Below are 15,181 nucleotides of genomic sequence, written 5' to 3' on the forward strand. Positions count from 1 at the left end.
GAACATACATGATATGACTTCCATCTGTTTAAATTCATTGAGATTGATTTTGTGACCTGACATAAGATCTATCCTGGAGAATATTCCATGTGCACTTGAGAAGAATGTGTATTCCGGGGCGCCTGGCTGGTTCAGTCGGAAGAGCATGCAACTCTTAATCTTAGGGTTGTGAGTTTGACCTCCACGTTGGGTGTAGAGATTACTAAAAAAATAAACTTTAAAAGAAAACAAAAGAATGTGTATTCTGTGGTCATTGGGTCGAGTGTTCTGTGTATATATCCAGGAGGTCCATTGGTTTACAGCATAGTTCAAGTCTTCTATTTCCTTGATGGTCTTCTGTCTTGTTTCATCCATTATTGAGAATGGAGTATTGAATTCATCAACTATTATTGTTGATAATTTAATCATATTTATTTTTTAAGTTGTATTAAATCCAGTTGACTTTTTTTTTACTTTTATATATTTATTTATTTGAGAGAGAAAGTGTGCGAATGCAAACGCACATGAGTGGAAGGAGAGGCAGAGGGGGAGGGAGAGAATGTCAAGCAGACTCTGCACTGAGCATGGAGCCTGACGCAGGGCTCAGTCTTGGCAACCCTGAGATCATGACCTGAGCCAAAATCAAAAGTGAGATGCTTAACTGACTGAGCCACCAAAGCACCCCCAGCTGATTTTTTTTAAGGAAGCTTTATGCCCAATTGGGGCTCAAACTCACGACCCTGAGATCAAGAGTTGCATGCTCTACCAACTGAGCCAGCAGGGCACCCTTAATCATATTTAACTTTTAGTTTTTAAACTCTTTTTGGAACCTGGGAAGACCCATGACCACTACCCTCTCCCACACCATGCATACCCTGTGCTCACAGCCCCTGTCCCGGGCTCAGCAGCCTTGGTGGTTGTTATAGTACTTTATTAAGCAGAGAACTGGAGTTGTTTGCAACATCGCCTCTAAGGAAGGAACCTCAAAAAGGTTGAGCCAGCCAGGCCCTGCAGGATGGGCGGCTTCTACTTGAACTTCTGCAGCAACTCGCAGATCTTCTCCTTGACCATTGGATCCAACGTTGAACAGTCCCACTCTGCCAATTTCATCAGCCGGTCATGGGCCTCCCAGAAGAGGCCAGAGCCAATAGCCAGCTCCACCCTCATGCGCCATTCAGCTACCTTGGAGTTATTGACGAAGACGTTATACTTGCTTCCCATGGGCTGTAGATAGACAAAGAGGAAGGAGGGGTCAGCCAGGAGGGGGCGGGGACCAGCCTCACCTGAGTCCCCTCCTACAGCCTCAGGGGCTCTCCCCATCTGCCTCCCACAAAGAGTGAGTCTGTGACCCACCCCACCCCCAGGCCCGGGCGAGAGGTCAGAGGCTATGTGATAGACGTGGGGGGAGCAATGGAAGATCGATCAGAATCGCCAGGGTTCTTGGCCACTGGTCTTGCTGCAAGGCTCCTGAATCCCTCTCTGAGGTAAGACCTGACCCAGATGGCTCCCACTTCTCCAGCATGACACTTTCCATGAGTCCTGCCTTCCACCAGGAAATCCCTTGTCCTCCGATGAGGGTGGGGAAGAATTCAGTTCTTTTTTCTCTACATTGAGCCTTCCTCTGTGATCAGGCACAGCGCCTGGAATGGGAGACCCCACAAGTAGTCTAAGAAACATGCACCCAAGAAGCTCGGGGGCCCCACAAGGGGGTGGGTGTGGGTGAAATGTAAGGGGTAGGGTGTGAAATGTAGGGGACTACACCACCTGGGGCAGAAGAACTGAAGTGGTTTTTCCTGCTGATGGTCTGCCCTTCACCCTGACCAGGGACTAAAGTGGACACTTTGCATACTGGCCAGAAATCATGTTGGTCTTTCAAGACATTGGCCAGGTCTAAACTGGCCATCCTGCACACCAGCTAGGTCAGAAGTAGCCACCCTCCCCTCATGTAGAAACCACATAAATGCCCCACACCCAGGTATGCCTCCCAAACGCACAGTGGATGCCCCTCAGATCTGGAGCCATGGGAGCTGCTTGGTATAGCTATAAGTCTGGAGCTCTAGAAAAGAAGCACTCAGCCGAAGGACACTTTGGAGGGCTCTGTATAATTCCTGGAGAGTCCAACGGGAAGAGGAGGCATCCAGGAACCTGGTGGACTCCCTGAGAAATGTTATGTTCTTCTCCCTGTCCCAGGCCTGCCCTCCAGCCCCTCCCCGTGCTGAAAAATCATTGTGAAGCATGGATAATCGTGATCCTCCTTGGTTCAAAATCTGTGCTTCTTGACCCCTGGATGGGGTCCAGGCACCCCATCCCCGGCTCCCACAGTCCTCCATGTCTCCTCCTTTACCAGCCTATCCTCGAGCTATGGCCCCAGTGGTCACAGAGCAGTCTCACCTGTGCCCAGGTTCTGTGCCCGCCCCCCACCCACTCCACACCTGCATCATCTCCACCAGGGCCACCAGGTCGGCCAGTGAGATGTGGTCCCCCAGTGATGAACATCTTGTCCTGCAGAAACTTGTCCTCAAAGAGCTGCATGTTGGTTCTTCGCCTCTACCAGCATCTGCTCTGTCTTCTCAGCTGGAACCTCCTCACCTGTGATCATTGGATCAGCAACTGGCCAGGGTGGGGAAGGGGAGGAAGAGAAGGCTGCACTCTAGTCCCATCTGACCCTCCCGTCTTCAGCCTCCTTGTCTGTTGGAGAGGTGTTGGACAGAACCAAGGAAATAAAGTAAGTTCAACTCTTTTAGCGGTTCTGCTTGGTAGAGATCGCCTAGGGCCATTGTTCAGGGGGAGTTTGAGATCCCAGCAGGAAGTAATCCTGTGATTGGTTAGTGATGTCCTGTCACAGGCATGAGATGAGAAGTCAGGGTACATATACGGGCTACTGGTCATCTTCAAAATTGGTGGTCTCTATGGGCCCTTTGACTCTGATGTTTTCTAATTCAGAATGAAATTTCTTGGCTCCTCTCCCAGCTTGAGTACTATCAACTCCTTCTGGGTGCCCTTGCCCTTGTTTTTACAAGGCTTTTTCATACCCAGTGGTTCATTCCACACTCGCATCAGCTCTGTAAGGCAGGCAGGGGAGGGAGCCAAGGAAATGAGGCTCAGGAAGGGAGGGAGACTTGCTTGAACTCACCGGTGGTCAGCCATAGCTTTGGTCCCACTCACCTTGATCCAGAGGATCTTGCTCATGGGCAGCTGAATGGCAGTGTGCTGCCAGGCCATGAACTCATCCACGCGGGCGCGTGTGTGCAGGTCTGGTGGGTACCAGTGCGAAGGTGTGCTGTACTTGCGGCACAGGTAGAAAAGGATGGCCACACTGTAGAAAGGGAAAGCCAGGGACGCTGCCCTCTCCCTCCCCGAGCCTGTTACACCCACCACCCCAGCATGGCCTGGGTCCAATGCAGGACCTCCAGCCGGAGGTGGGCTCTAGGCACTGACATTCTTCTAGGGGAAAGACGAGCCCAAAGGGTGCCAAGCAAGGCAGTCAGTCCGCTAGTCAGTGAGTGCAAGAGGGAGGCCAGCATGGGAGTGCAAGATGGGAGTTGGTGGATGGCATCAGGAAGGCAGTCTCGGTGCGGAACAGCACGTACGGGAATTCCGGGGTAGTAAGAGGTAGCAATTTGGAGAAAAGGAAAAAGTGTGACCAGAAGAAGGGTGGGGAGAATGGTCAGAGACAGCCAGAGATACTGTGGAGGCACCCAGGGACGCCCCGGAGATGCAGGAGGATATGGACTTAATCCTCAAGGTTATGGTTACATAAGCAGGAGGATGAGAAAATCACACCTTGATTTTAGAAAGATGCCTCTGTCCTACAACTCAATAGCAAGAAAACAAATAATCCAACCAGAAATGGGCAAAGAACCTGAGGAGACATTTTTTCCAGAGAAGACCTCCACATGGCCAATGGACGCATGAAAAGATGCTCAACATCACTCATCAGCCGGGAAATGCGAGACAAAAACCACAATGAGCTATCACCCTCATGCCCATGATATGGCTGTCATCAAAAGGACAAGAAATAACAAATGTTGGCAAGGATGTGTAGAGAAGGGAACCCTTCTGCACTGTTGGTGGGAATGCAAACTGGCGCGGCCACTGTGGAAAACAATATGGAGGTTCCTAATAGAATTACTACAGTACCGGGCGCCTGGGTGGCTCAGTTGGTTGAGTGACTGCCTTCGGTTCAGGTCATGATCCTGGAGTCCCGGGATCGAGTCCCGCATCAGGCTCCCCGCTCAGCGGGGAGTCTGCTTCTCCCCTGAACCTGCCCCCCTCATGCTCTCCCTCTCTCTATCTCATTCTCTCTCTCAAATAAATAAATAAAATCTTTGAAAAAAAAAAAGAATTACTACAGTACCCAGCACTTCCGTTTCTGGATATTTATTTGAAGGAAACAGAAACACTGTAACAAAAAGATATCTGCACCCCCATGTTCACTGCAGCATTATTTAGAAGAGCCAATGCATGGAAACGGCTTACGTGTCCATCGATGAATGAATGCATACAGAACATGTGGTGTAAATATACAATGGGATTTATTCACCCATAGAAAAGAAGGAAATCCTGCCATTCGTGACACCATGGATGGACCGTGAGGGGTTATGCTAAGTGAGATCACACAGAAAAAAATACAGTGTGATCTCATTTATATGTGGAATCTAAATACAAACAAACAAACAAAAACAAAACCATAAGTACAGAGAATACATTGGTGGTTGCAGGAGGCGGGGGGAGGGGGTGAAATGGATGAAGGGAGCCAAAAGGTTCAGACTTACAGCTATAAAAAAAGTCACGGGGATATAATTGTGACCAAAGTTAATAAGACTGTATTGTACACTTGAAAGTTGCGAAGAGAGTAGATCTTAAAAGTTCTTACCATAACGGAAAAAAATCGACAACTCTATGTGGTGATGGACATCAACTACAACTTACTGTGGTGATCATTTCACAATATATACATAAATTGAGTCATGATGTTGTACACCTGAAACTAATATAATGCTGTACGGCAATTACATCTCTAAAGAAAGAAAGAAAGATCCCTCCGGTACTGGGTGGAGGGGTTCTGAGGAGGGCAGAGGCCAAGGAGGTATGGGGAGGGTACAGACTGGAGGCACCATTTGGAGGGGAAGTTCTTGCTCTTGGGTGGCGGGGGGCAGGAAGGGAGGACTGCAGGGTGGACACAGGCGTTTGAGGTGTCTAGGTCATCTGGGGCCCTGGAGAGTCCTGAGCTGGAGTCTGATATGACATCAAAGTCCAAGGAGCAGGTGCCTGCCCGCCCCACCCTGCGCCCCCTCCCCAACCAACACTGTCTGTGCAGAGTCAGCAGATGAGGAGGGAGCAGAGATGGGTGGGGGGAGAGGACAGGAAGGAGCAGCCTGGGAGGGAGGAGGGAGGGGGAGCCCCCCAGAGGCCCAACTCTATATAAGAAGGGGGAAAACCTCAAGGATGGAAATCCTAAACCCTAAATCATCTCAGCTGATCTCACAATAACCCTGTAAGGTGTGTACCAGTATGCTTCCATTTGAGGAAACTGAGGCTCGGAGATACAACTAACTTGCCAAAGACACACAGCCCATGAGTGACAGGATCGGGGTTTGACCCCAGCAGCCAGGCCCCATGCCTGAGCCTGAGCCTGAGCCTAAGCCCAAGCCCTGCCGCTGTTCTTGACCACCTGGCATAGTATGTGACCTTGGCCCGGCCGACCGGGTGGGGGGAAGGGAATGGATAGAGTCAGGTGGGGAGGACAGTGAATGGGCAGCAGAGACGAGAGGGTGGTCCCTAGCCTCCACGAAACACCTGAGGGGCAGGCAGAGGTTTGCCTCACTGGCCCAATGCCCCTCCCCATTTTGTGACCTCTGGGAACACACCCTTGGTGGCCAATCCTGGATCATGACTGTTCTGGGCAGACCTGTCGGTGGCCCCCGGTCCCGACTGGCTCCTCCCAGGCTGTCTGTAGCCTGTGCCGCTCTAACCAACCCCCAGCCCCCACGGCCACACTCTGTGTCTCTGTCCTGCACCTTGAGGCTGGGGCCCCCAGGGCTCGTTCCCGGCATCAGCCCCTCCTGGCTCCCGCACCGGGAGCGCCAGGGCCGAGTGGGGCCCACCAGCCTATTCTTGAACTCTTCTTGCCACCGTAGCAGGCCAGAGCTCACTGTGCCTGGAGGTGCCCCATTTCTTGGGGGGCAGACACCCGGCTGGCATCCACAGTTCCTGGTCTGACCCTGGAGTGGGCGCCTGGCCTTTTGTCTGCCTAGCACCCTCTCACTGACTCTTCTCGCAGGGACCTGCTCTTTCATCTTTAATCCAGTGATTTGGAGTGGGGGGACGGTTGCTGGTAGTCAGGGGTCCCAGTGCCACGGCCAGTGAGTGCTCCACAGGCAAGAGGGCGGCTCAGACTATGCCCATGCGTGTCCTCCCTTGGAACATCAGATACCCTGAGAAGGAGGGGCTGATCCTTCTCCAGACAGATGGACACAGAGATGGGCAGGGGAGACTCTGCCCATCGGAGCTCGGCCCAGATTCCCCCAGCTGGAGGGGGGTGGGGAGATGAGGGTCTCACTAGAGCCAGTAGGGCCGTCCTGCCACCAGCAGGCCCGGAGCGGGCGGCGCAGGTGGGGGCCGAGCCTCGGTCTCCCTGGTTCCAGAGGGTGGGGCCACCACCCTAACAGGCCCAAGGGACACAGCATGGAGCCAACAAGGATGATTCTCAAGCCTTAAAATGTAAGCGATTTACCCAGCTAGGTTTCAGACTTGGTTGGGATGCATGAGATTTTTTTTTTTTTCCCTTCCTATTTCTCTGTTTGGGAATGGGACTATCCAACCTGTGCATGTCCCCCCATTGTATTTTTTTATTATCATCTTTAAGTAATGTTTACGACACCCAATGTGGGGCTTGAAACTCAGACCCTGAGATCAAGAGTCACATGCTCCAACAACTGAGGCAGCCAGGCGCCCCTCCCCATTGTGTTTAGAAGCAGGACAACTTGTCATCTGGTTTCCCAGGTTCACAGAGAGAGCGGAACTTTGCCCCAGGACGAATCATACCATGACTCTCACCCATACCTGATTTGGATAATGTAGACACTGGCATTTGGGGCTAAGAGTTGATGCCAGAGTGATTAAGACTTTTGGAGATGTTGGGATGAGGTGAATATATTTTGCACGCGGGAAGGATATGAATTTGGGGGGCCCAGGGGACAGACTCTTATGGGTTGCATTGTGTCCCCCAAAGATGTGTTGAAATCCTAACGCCCAGTACCTCCGAATGTAGCCTGATTTGGAAACTGGGTCTTTACAGGGGTAATCAAGTTAAAAGGAGGTCTTAGAGGGGGGCCTGGCTAGCTCAGTCGGAAGAGCATGCGACTCTTGACCTCAGGATTGTGAGTTCAGGCCCCACACTGGGTGTAGAGATTACTTAAAAATATAAAAGTAAAAATAAAGTGGGGTCTTAGAGTAGACTCTAATCCATTATGACTCGTGTTCTTATGAAATGGGGACATTTGGACACAGAGACATGCACAGACGGAAGGCAAGATGGCCATCTCCCGGCCAAGGAATGCCTGAGGCTGCCAGAACCTAAGACAGAGGCCTGCAACAAAGCTTCCCCCGCTTCAGAGGGAGCAGGGCCCTACCGACGCCTCGATTTTCACTTCTAACCTCCAGAACTGTAAGACAGTCCATTTCTATTGTTCCAAGTCATTCAGTCAGCAGTAATTTGCGACAGCAACCCTAGGAAAATAATCCAGGCCCTGGGCCCCCTGAAGTCCTGTGGGCCACTTGGAAGATGTACTTTAAGGCACCGCCTGGGAGGCAGCCTGAAAAACAGTCTACCCCAAATCTTACCAAACTTCTACTTCCAGTGACCAGTTCACAGGAAATGAAAGGACAGAAAGACTGTGTAAACATGACACCCTGAGAATGTGATCAGCAAAACTCAGACTGTGGGAAACTCCGCAGGACAAAGGACTCGGTTTCTTCAACCACAACAAACACTCAAAGGCAGGGGGCGCCTGGCGGGCTCAGTGGGCGGAGCTCAGACCTCTGGATCTCAGGGTCCTACACAGGACCCCAAACTGGGTGTGGAGACTACTTTTAAAAAATGCAAAGGCAGGGGTGCCTGGGTGGCTCAGTAGGTTAAGTGTCTGCCTTTGGCTCAGGTCGTGATCCCGGGGTCCTGGGATTGAAACCCGAGTCAGGCTCCATGCTCAGCGGGGAGTCCGCTTCTCCCTCTGCCTCCCTCCTGCTTGCGCGCTCTCTCTCTCTCTCTCAAATAAATAAACCTTAAAAAAAAAAATGCAAAGGCAAAAAAAGTGGGTCATGGAGGGGGCTGTAGATGAAAAGGGACTCAGGAGGCAGATCACCCGCTGCAATACTTGGAAGTTTATTTGGAACCGGATTCAAATGCACAAGCTACAAAGAAACTATTTGTGACATAAACAGTTTTGAATACAAATAGGATATTAGTTGAAATCCAGGGATTATTGTTAATTTTACAAGGTGTCATCATGGTATTGATGCTTTTTTTTTTTTTTTTAAGATTTATTTGAGGGGCGCCTGGATGGCTCAGTTGTTAAGCGTCTGCCTTCGGCTCAGGTCATGATCCCAGGGTCCTGGGATCGAGCCCCACGTCGGGCTCCCTGCTCCGCGGGAAGTCTGCTTCTCCCCCTCCCACTCCCCCTGCTTCTGTTCCCTATCTCACCGTGTCTGTCTCTGTCAAATAAATAAATAAAATCTTAAAAAAAAAAGATTTATTTGAGAGAGAGAGAGCGCATGTGAGTTGAGGGGGTGGGCAGAGGGAGAGGGAGAGAAAATCCCAAGCAGGCTCATCCCCCGGCGCAGAGCCCACTGGGCTCGATCTCACAAACTTGAGGTCGTGACCTGAGTCGAAATCAAGAGGCAGACGCTTAACTGAGCCACCCAGACGCCCCTGAGGCTTTTTTTTTTTTTTTTTTAGAGAGCCCTTATCTCTTAAAAGTATATTCCTAAACATTTATGGGTGAAATGATAGGGTGGCTGGCAAGCAGGGGAATAGAAGTGGGTTACAGGTGATGAGAACATGGGCTCCCCAAGCGGATCACTGTTGGAATGGAGTGAGGGGTACCATGTGAAGGTCGCTATACTCCTCATTAGTTAGTATTCATTCTACCTTGGTGTACATATACAACTGATCACAGTAAATAAAAAATAAGCACTAGCAGTCGGCTCCACGTGGATCTCCCGGGAGGAACAGAGACAGATGGCGGGGTGGGGGGCCCCAAGGAAGACTCACCTTTCAGATAAGATAAATTTTCCATCTTTGAGGCTGGGTAGCTTCTTCAGGGGGTTGATCTCTCTGTATTCCTTGCTGTGGTGGTGACCTGAGAGGGGCAGGAAAGGTAAAGGTCTGAGGGTGCTGGGACTGCAGAGAAGAGCAAACCAGGTCTCCCAGGGGCAGAATGCCTTCCTCCCCGTTTTCACTAGAAGAGGAAACAAGCCCAGAGGAATACCACGGCTCACTTCAGGTCAAAGGGCAAGTCAGCGGCAGAACAGGGATTAGGATCAAGACTCCTGCCCCCAACCCAGGCTTGGTGACCAGGACAACCTGTTGGCTCACAGAAGTTGGAGGCCTCCAGCCCCCACTCCCAACTCCTGGCCTGAAGCCACAGCCTATGAATCAGCAGAAGCCCTAGAAGCCTGGATCTCGCCCCCTTATAGTCCCCCTCGAAAAGGGGCAGGGCAGCCAAGAGCCCCAGCACACCGCCGGAATTCAAAGGGAACCTCTCATATGCAATCAATCTATGGGGAATTTTGTTTTGTGGTGGTGTTTTGGTGTTTTTTTCCAAGGTCATTACTTTATTTTTTTAATATTGTTTTTAATTTAAATTCAATTAATTAATATATGATGCATTATTAGTTTCAGAGGTAGAGATCAGTGGTTCATCAGTCTTATATAACACTCAGTGCTCATTACATCACGTGCCCTCCCCAGTGTCCATCACCCAGTTACCCCTCCCCTCCAGCAACCCTCAGTTTGTTTCCTATCATTAAGAATCTCTTATGGTTTGTCTGCCTCTCTGATTTCGTCTGGTTTTATTTTTCCCTCTCTTCCACTATGATCCTCCATTTTGTTTCTTAAATTCCACACATGAGTGAGATCATATAAGTGCCTTTCTCTGATTGACTTATTTTGTTTAGCATAATACCCTCTAGTTCCAGCCACGTCGTTGTAAATGGCAAGATGTCATTTTTGTGATGGCTGAGTAGTATTCCGTTGTGCGTGTGCGCACACACACACACACACACACACATATGCCCCATCTTCTTGATCCATTCATCTCTTGATGGACATCTGGGTTCTTTCCATAGTTTGGCTATTGTGGACGTTGCTGCTATAAACATTGGGGTGCATGTGCCCCTTTGAATCACTACATTTGTATCTTTGGGGTAAATACCCAGTAGTGCAATTGCTGGGTTGTAACGTAGCTCTATTTTCAACTGTTTGAGGAAACTTATTTTTTTTTTGTTTTGTTTTATTTTTTTAAGTAAGCTCTGCTCGGGGCACCTGGGTGGCTCAGTCAATTAAGCGTCTGCTTTCGGCTCATGATCCCAGGGTTCTGGGATCGAGTTCCACACCAGGCTCCCCGCTCAGCAGGGAATCTGCTTCTCCCTCTCCCTCTGCCCTTCCCCCTTGCTCTTGCTCTTTCGCTTGCTTGCTCTCTCTCAAATAAATAAAATCTTAAAAAAAAAAAAAGGTAAACTCTGCTCGACATGGACTTGAACTCAGTTTTTTTTTTTCTTTTTTTTTAAAGTAAGCTCTCCACTCAACATAAGCCTGAACTCACAACCTGGAAATCAAAAGTCCACACACACGACCAACTGAGTCAACCAGGTGTCCCAATCTATTGGGAGTCTTAACCCTTCCACAGCCAGCTGCCTCTGGCTGGAAACATTTCTGGGGCTGGACTCACACTTCATTTCAGAGCATCAGGTCTCCTCCTCTATGTTCTAGACACTTCTGCCTCTGCGACCTGAGCTTTTAAGAATCCCTTCCATGCTTGGGATAGTGTTGGGTCTGTGTCACCCTGGGCAGGTGTGAACACGGTGGGGAGGAATGGGTGTGGACTGAAGCGGGGGTCTTCCCTCAGATGTGAAATGACCACACATGTCTGCAGCCTTTGCCAACTGATCAGAGGTACTGCAGCTAACAAGTGCTACCCTCCCACGAGGGAAAGCCAAGGGCACTGGATGCGAGACTGGGGGACGCTCAGCAGCTCTGCCTTCCACTTTACCTGATAGCAGGGTAGAATATGTGGGAAGGATGGACAGCCTATAGTTCCCTTGGGAAATGTTTCTTCCCCTGTGGACTTTGATGGGGGGGGTGTCTCCTCTGTGTCTCAGTTTAGAGACACCCTGACCTTGTGCCCTGCCTCCCCTCTGGACCAGACCTATGCGCAGCAGCAGGGGGTGCCTACCCTTTAACAGATCCACAAACTGGAAGTCGAAGGGGATGCTATTCTTCCTGGCGAAGATATAGACAGCACGGCAGGATGCTGACAGCAGGTCCAGATAGAGCTCCAGGCCCATGTTGAGACACACGTTGGGCACCCCCACCAGCCACAGCCGCCAGGCTCTGAATCTGAACCTATATGCAGCCTGAGCCCTTGGCCCTGGCCCTGTGCCCTTCAGCCGTCTCTAACCCAGGCCCAGGACCCCGAGTTCTGGAACTTCTTGTTTCATTTGGTGGTGTCATGAGGCCAGGAAGGCCGGAATTCTCACAGCAGCAAAGATTCTGGGGAGACTCAGGAGCAGACTGGGGAGATGCCCCTGGCTTGGGGACAGAAGGTGGGGGCCACCTGCAGCCCTGCCCCTCCCCTCCGTCTTGGTGCCTGTCTGTCCTTGCGGCCCATTTCTGAAAAAGGACTTACACACAGGAATTCTCAGGGCCGGAACTTCATTGCAGCCCATGACCCTGGGCTCTGCGGGGTCCAGAATGGAGACAGGGCAATGAGAACTGACCACGGAGGGTTTCAGAAGCAGGGCTTGGGGGTAGGCATAGGTCAGTCTAGCCTGAACCGTAGCTAGAAAAGTGTTGGGAGAAAAAGAAACAGGAGCCTGGGGAGCAGTCAGGGCACCGGGGACAATGTCACAGGGGTGCCAGGGGTCGGCCAGCCAGGCTGTGCCATGCAGAGAAGCCCAGAAACTTCTGGCTTGGCTTGGGACTGGCAGTGGCCAGGGGGAACTCAGCACCTGGCAACTCAGGAAGGTAACTGGACGCACGTGGAGAATTCTGAGTGCTGCTCACTCTAGGCTGCATCATTGCAGGACATCTGTCCCTCTAGATTCTGCTCTAGACCCCCCCTCCGAAGACCGAGTGAGGCTGGAGACAAGTGGAGGGCACACAGCACGTTTATTGTGGCAGGAGAGTGCAGGGGAGCGGGCCCGGCCATACCCCTCTCAGCTGAGCCGCTCCAGCAGTCTCTGCACCAGCTCCTGGGCCAGCTTGGGGTCCCGCTGGGCGTCTCGGGGGTCCCGAGGCTGTAGCACAAGCCTGTGGGCATCCTGGACGAGCTCAGGGCCCAGGGCAGCCTCTACTCGGGCTCGCCACGCTGCCAGCCGGGGCCAGTCTTGAAAGATGTCGCAGCCAACAGCAGTGGGCTGGGGAGACAGGGCAGCTGGAGCAGGGGACTCAGCCCTGGGCCCGGGGTCCCCCCAGGGGCAAGCAGGCAAGAGAAGCTCACCTGCATCAGCTCCGTGAATGCCATCAGATCTGCCAGGGAGAGCTGCTCGGTGGCCAGGAAAGGCTTGGTGGCCAGGACCTCCCCATCCAGATGCTGCAGAGCTGGTTTCAGCTTCCCCAACAGCCGGTCTAGCTGCACGGGGTCCACAGGCTGCCCCGAGAAATGGGGCAGGAGGGACTGGGCGGGGGAGAATCGAGGCGGCTTATCCCAGGCTCCTCCAAACAATCTCAACCACTTTGCCACCCCTCCTGGCCACCATCCCCACCATCCGTCAGTGATACCCCCTGGGGCACTGTATTCAGAAGGCTTCTGAAGCCGACATTCAGACTCGTTGGGGGGGGGGGTGCAGAAAGAGTACTGTGATAGATTACGGATGTCTACCAGGGACAGTGGATGGGAGGCTGTATATAGGCCAGTGGGTTCTTTCCAGCACAGGGGGCTCCGGCTCTTGCCCAAACCTTCACACTAGGGCAGGGAGTCTCACCTTACACAGGTAGACATTGCTAGCAGGCAGCTGGACGGCCGTGTGCTGCCACGCCAGGTACTCATCCACACGCGCGCGGGCCTGCAGCTCGGTTGGGTACCAGTGGGTCGCTGCCTGGTACTTGTGACTCAAGTATAAAAGGATGGCCACGCTGCAAAGAGGAGGCGTCGGAGATTTCCCCAGCCCTCAGCGCTAGGCAGCCTCATCTCTCGCAAACAGGGTGATGTGACTGGATCTCGTTCCAACGGCACCTCCAAGGGAGGACACCCCCATTCCCACATCCCCACCGATGGTCACCTTTTCCCCACCAAACTGCTCCATTCCTCAAGTGCTCCCCCATGGGCCCATATTTCCACCTCCCGTCCCTTCTCCTACCCCAGCCAGCCCTCTGTCTCCAGGCCCCGCTCTCTGGCGTCAGAGTCCTACTGAACGGGAGGAAGGCGGACCTGCGCGAGGCGTCTCCCAGTTCCCTCCCAGGCCAGTGCTCCCCAGAACCCTTTTCGATCCCCCCTGGGCTCCTGGTACTCGGTGACCAGTTTCTATTCTCAGGCAAGTCCTGGGAGGGGGTTACGTTACTCCCCCATTTGACAGAGGAGAAACATGGGGCACGAAGTTCTGTGACCTGTCCATGGCAGAGAGCGAGGCTGGGGGGAACTGGGATGCAGAGCCCAGGAAGGCCGGGATTCTCTCTGCATCTCCGGTGCAGATCTGGGGCTGCCTCGCCCCCGGCTCCTGTGCCTGAAAGGCCCGGGTTTGGGACCTCTGGGGAGAGCTGACCTCAAGCTTGGATCTTCCCCAGCTGGCTCCAGGTTGTCCAGGACTGCCTGAGTGACCTATGCCCCTTTTCCAGGCTGACGCTACCAGCTTTAGCCCCAAAGCCGCCCCCTAGTCCAGCCCCCGCCACCTCCAAGCTGGGTGAGCTGCAAGGGGGGAGGGGGGTTCACACCAGTTTGGAAAAATCTCCCAGTGAGGGGTCATCAGCTTTCTGCCTTCCTCCCTCCACCTCCCCCAACCCAGAAGCCTCTGCAGACCCCAGGACCCCATTACCTCTCCGCCAGCAGGAAGTCCCCGTCTTTGAGGGCAGGTAGCTTCCTCAGGGGGTTCACCTTCAGGAATTCAGGCTTCAGGTGCTCCCCTGAGGGATGGAGGGGATGAGTGGCTCAACAAGTTCTGGCCCCTGGACAGACACCCCCCTCCATGGAGCCCAGCCTAGTCAGGGCTCACCCCGTCCTAGGTCCACAGGCCGCAGCTCGAAGGGAATGCCGTTCTTCCGGGCAAAAATGTAGATGGCACGGCACGGGGGTGAGTACAGGTCCAGAAACAGCTCCAGCGGCATGGCTGCCCCTCCCACTGCCCTCACCTACCCTCCTCTCAGGTCTGCCTCCCGGGGCTGGTTCGGTCCCTCCAAAATGGGGCCCGAAGAAATTCGTTCCCCTTCCCTGAAACCTATCTCCTCTGAGCTAGGAGCTGGGCGCCCCGCCAAGCCCCCACACCTCCTGGCCTCTGTGGGACGAGGCACGGTGGGTTGTTGGAGATCTGTCACTGGTTTTCCAGAGCAGAGTCCCCCAGCCTGACCCTTCTCCTCCTTCGTGGGGTGTTACAAAGCACTGCCCTCCACCCCCGGCCTGCGTCTCCCTCTGGCTGGGCCACCCCCTTATCTCTGCTTCCGGGCAGCCAGGGCGGCTTTCGCAATCCAAGCTGAAGGGGGAGGCTCCCTGGCAGACACGCACTGTTGGTCTTGAAGACATTTTTGTGTCTTTCCTCCCAGCCCATGCCTGTGCCCCCCCCACACAGAGTCACACACTCGCACGCAGTCACGCCTACAAACACACACATGCACAGAGTCACACACTCGCACGCAGTCACGCCCTCACACACACACGCATAGAGTCACACACTCGCACACAGTCACGCCTACAAACACACACACGCACAGAGTCACACACTCGCACAGTCACGCCCTCACAAACACACACACGCACAGAGTCACACACTCGCA

General features: G+C 53.0%; 2 protein-coding genes across 2 annotated transcripts; both read right to left on the reverse strand.

Annotated features, from left to right (window-relative positions):
* Positions 1-642: 642 nt before the first annotated feature.
* Positions 643-11,674, reverse strand: LOC113913184 (glutathione S-transferase theta-4). The gene is given in 8 exon segments (XM_035723991.1): positions 643-1,203; positions 2,412-2,462; positions 2,464-2,514; positions 2,516-2,583; positions 2,586-2,667; positions 3,145-3,295; positions 9,251-9,338; positions 11,433-11,674. Coding segments are annotated over 8 exon segments (801 nt in total). The 5' UTR covers positions 11,545-11,674; the 3' UTR covers positions 643-1,005.
* A 674-nt stretch (positions 11,675-12,348) lies between these two features.
* On the reverse strand, positions 12,349-14,972 carry LOC113913183 (glutathione S-transferase theta-1-like). The gene is made up of 5 exons (XM_027577250.2): positions 14,407-14,972; positions 14,230-14,317; positions 13,183-13,333; positions 12,699-12,875; positions 12,349-12,615 (listed from the first exon to the last, which is right to left on the reverse strand). Exons 1-5 carry the CDS (start codon positions 14,516-14,518, stop codon positions 12,415-12,417), a joined length of 729 nt encoding a protein of 242 aa, XP_027433051.1. The 5' UTR covers positions 14,519-14,972; the 3' UTR covers positions 12,349-12,414.
* Between the last annotated feature and the right edge of the window lie 209 nt (positions 14,973-15,181).

Source organism: Zalophus californianus, chromosome 14 (assembly GCF_009762305.2).
Source record: "Zalophus californianus isolate mZalCal1 chromosome 14, mZalCal1.pri.v2, whole genome shotgun sequence".
Taxonomy (NCBI): domain Eukaryota; kingdom Metazoa; phylum Chordata; class Mammalia; order Carnivora; family Otariidae; genus Zalophus; species Zalophus californianus.

Coding starts and splice junctions, on each gene's coding strand:
- LOC113913183 (XM_027577250.2), bottom strand. CDS start 14,518: ATGCCGCTGGAGCTGTTTCTGGACCTGTACTCACCCCCGTGCCGTGCC. Junction 14,318..14,406: donor GCCTGTGGACCTAGGACGGG/GTGAGCCCTGAC, acceptor TCCATCCCTCAG/GGGAGCACCTGAAGCCTGAA. Junction 12,616..12,698: donor CATTCACGGAGCTGATGCAG/GTGAGCTTCTCT, acceptor CTGTCTCCCCAG/CCCACTGCTGTTGGCTGCGA.